General features: G+C 39.5%; 2 protein-coding genes across 5 annotated transcripts in view; both read right to left on the bottom strand.

The window, feature by feature from the left end:
* Positions 1–823, bottom strand: part of LOC311318350 (ribosomal protein S6 kinase alpha-3-like) — a 29,573-nt gene extending 28,750 nt beyond the window's left edge. For all 3 annotated transcript variants that reach the window (XM_084449650.1, XM_084449651.1, XM_084449652.1), the window contains exons 1-2: positions 532–823; positions 131–172 (exon numbers count right to left, since the gene is read on the bottom strand). In XM_084449650.1, coding sequence (XP_084305776.1) covers positions 131–172; positions 532–594 — 105 coding nt within the window. In that variant the 5' untranslated portion in view covers positions 595–823. The remainder of the gene's footprint in view (positions 1–130; positions 173–531) is intronic.
* Positions 824–2,199: 1,376 nt separating this feature from the next.
* The window catches only part of pdha1a (pyruvate dehydrogenase E1 subunit alpha 1a), a 15,394-nt gene continuing 15,093 nt past the window's right edge, over positions 2,200–2,500 (bottom strand). Inside the window, exon 13 of one of the 2 annotated variants that reach the window (XM_084449362.1) lies at positions 2,200–2,500. This exon is cut by the window's right edge and continues 904 nt beyond it. The gene's annotated coding sequence lies outside the window, so the exon portion shown is untranslated. The other variant, XM_084449361.1, reaches the window with a different exon arrangement.

Raw genomic sequence — 2,500 nt, 5'->3', positions numbered from 1 at the left:
TCTCTCTCTCTCTCTCTATCTAATCTGTACCTTAGGCTTTCTCTCTCTCCCTCCCACCCCACCCCACCCCACCCCAACACTCACACAAATAAAGGCGCAGCGGCGTGAGTGGATGGACTAATAAACTTACAGTACATGATGTTTCCTCATCTCCCATGGAGTCATCCATGCCCTGAGCAACAGAAAGAACGAACACAATTCACACGAAGAACATTTAAGATGTCACAACTGCAAGAAGACAGGAACATGAGCAACAACAGGCAACCCATTTGAGCAAATCGTCGTAGTTTATGCATTAGGCTATATTTGGCATATATTAGCTATGTTTTACATTTTACACTTTCGGTAACACATTATCATTCCCACCGTAGAGACTGTTTAACGCTGTAAAGTATCATGAGCACACATTCATAGTTAAGTTGATGTCCTGTCTCTCGACGTGCAGGGATGTCTACTGACCCGTGAGAATGAAGACAAAGACAGAACCAGAACTACAGGACCATGGTCACCCGTTATAGGTCTAATTTATACCTCTGTTTCCGTGGTTCCCAAGGCCATTCTCTGCCAAGGGTCTGCAAGCTGTGCCAAGGGCATCCTGGACAGGAGTAGGAGAGGAGATGAAGAGTCTGACGTTTTCCAGGGTGGGTTGCGAAAAAAGTGAACTAGAATAGATCACACTGCAGCACAACTACAAAACACAACCCACTAACGCTACCGGGCAGATGCAATGAAAACAGTCGCTGTCTACTACTTATATCACGTTTGCAAATGTAAACCTGATTTAAACTACACACAAACACTTTCCATAACGAGGAATAAATCACTTCCGTCCTGTTTCAACATGGCGCCGTGGCTGTAGTTTACCTGCTCCTCCAGAGCGAGGCTGAGGAATGCGTCACCACGTCATGACTCATCCTGGGCGGGGCCACAGGCAGACACGCCCATCCAGGTGTGGCGATAATGATGTTTGATCTGAGCGATTAAACACGTCTACAGTCACAAGCAATACTAGCCTCTCCCTCTAATGACTTAAAAACACAACAGTTCATATCCCTCTAATGACTTAAAAACACAACAGTTCATATCCCTCTAATGATTTAAAAACACAACAGTTCATATCCCTCTAATGACTTAAAAACACAACAGTTCATATCCCTCTAATGATTTAAAAACACAACAGTTCATATCCCTCTAATGACTTAAAAACACAACACTTCATATCCCTCTAATGATTTAAAAACACAACAGTTCATATCCCTCTAATGACTTAAAAACACAACAGTTCATATCCCTCTAATGATTTAAAAACACAACAGTTCATATCCCTCTAATGAGTTAAAAACACAACAGTTCATATCCCTCTAATGATTTAAAAACACAACAGTTCATATCCCTCTAATGACTTAAAAACACAACAGTTCATATCCCTCTAATGATTTAAAAACACAACAGTTCATATCCCTCTAATGATTTAAAAACACAACAGTTCATATCCCTCTAATGATTTAAAAACACAACAGTTCATATCCCTCTAATGATTTAAAAACACAACAGTTCATATCCCTCTAATGATTTAAAAACACAACAGTTCATATCCCTCTAATGATTTAAAAACACAACAGTTCATATCCCTCTAATGACTTAAAAACACAACAGTTCATATCCCTCTAATGATTTAAAAACACAACAGTTCATATCCCTCTAATGATTTAAAAACACAACAGTTCATATCCCTCTAATGATTTAAAAACACAACAGTTCATATCCCTCTAATGATTTAAAAACACAACAGTTCATATCCCTCTAATGATTTAAAAACACAACAGTTCATATCCCTCTAATGATTTAAAAACACAACAGTTAATTTCCCTCTAATGACTTAAAAACACAACAGTTCATATCCCTCTAATGAGTTAAAAACACAACAGTTCATATCCCTCTAATGATTTAAAAACACAACAGTTCATTTTCGACAATGAAATACAGAGAAAGAATAATCTTCAGTGAAGTTGAGATCTCCCCCAAAATATTACCTTATAAGTATAATAATAATAATTAGCTATAGTCCCCTCTCAGAACCGATCTACCCCTATCCCCCTCACAAACACACAAGCAATAAAAAACACTTCCGTCATGCATTACTTTCAAAGTTTTTATTTGTTTCGACAGACTCTACATAGACCAGCTCAGGAGAACATACTCTTCCCAGTCTTCATCAAAATGTCCACCCCTCCATGGCCTGCTGTCCGTCTGCAGTCCACTGTGACCTGCTGTCCATCTGCAGTCCACTGTGACACACCAACAACACACCCAGAGAGGCATTTCCCATTCTTGTCAAGGTTCAAATCTGAACATTACTAGTACTGATGTTCATAAAAATAAAAATAAATCTCAGCAATAAATACGAGTGGCTGATAACTACATCAGGGGGGGGGGGGGGGTGTAGAGGAAGAGACAAGCTCCCATCCAGAGGAGAGGAGCAGTACGATAGAGAGATCAG

This window comes from Borostomias antarcticus (assembly GCF_949987555.1).
Source record: "Borostomias antarcticus genome assembly, chromosome: 15".
NCBI lineage: Eukaryota > Metazoa > Chordata > Actinopteri > Stomiiformes > Stomiidae > Borostomias > Borostomias antarcticus.
The sequence above is the reverse complement of the archived record's forward strand: the minus strand, read 5'-3'. Positions and strand labels throughout refer to the sequence as shown.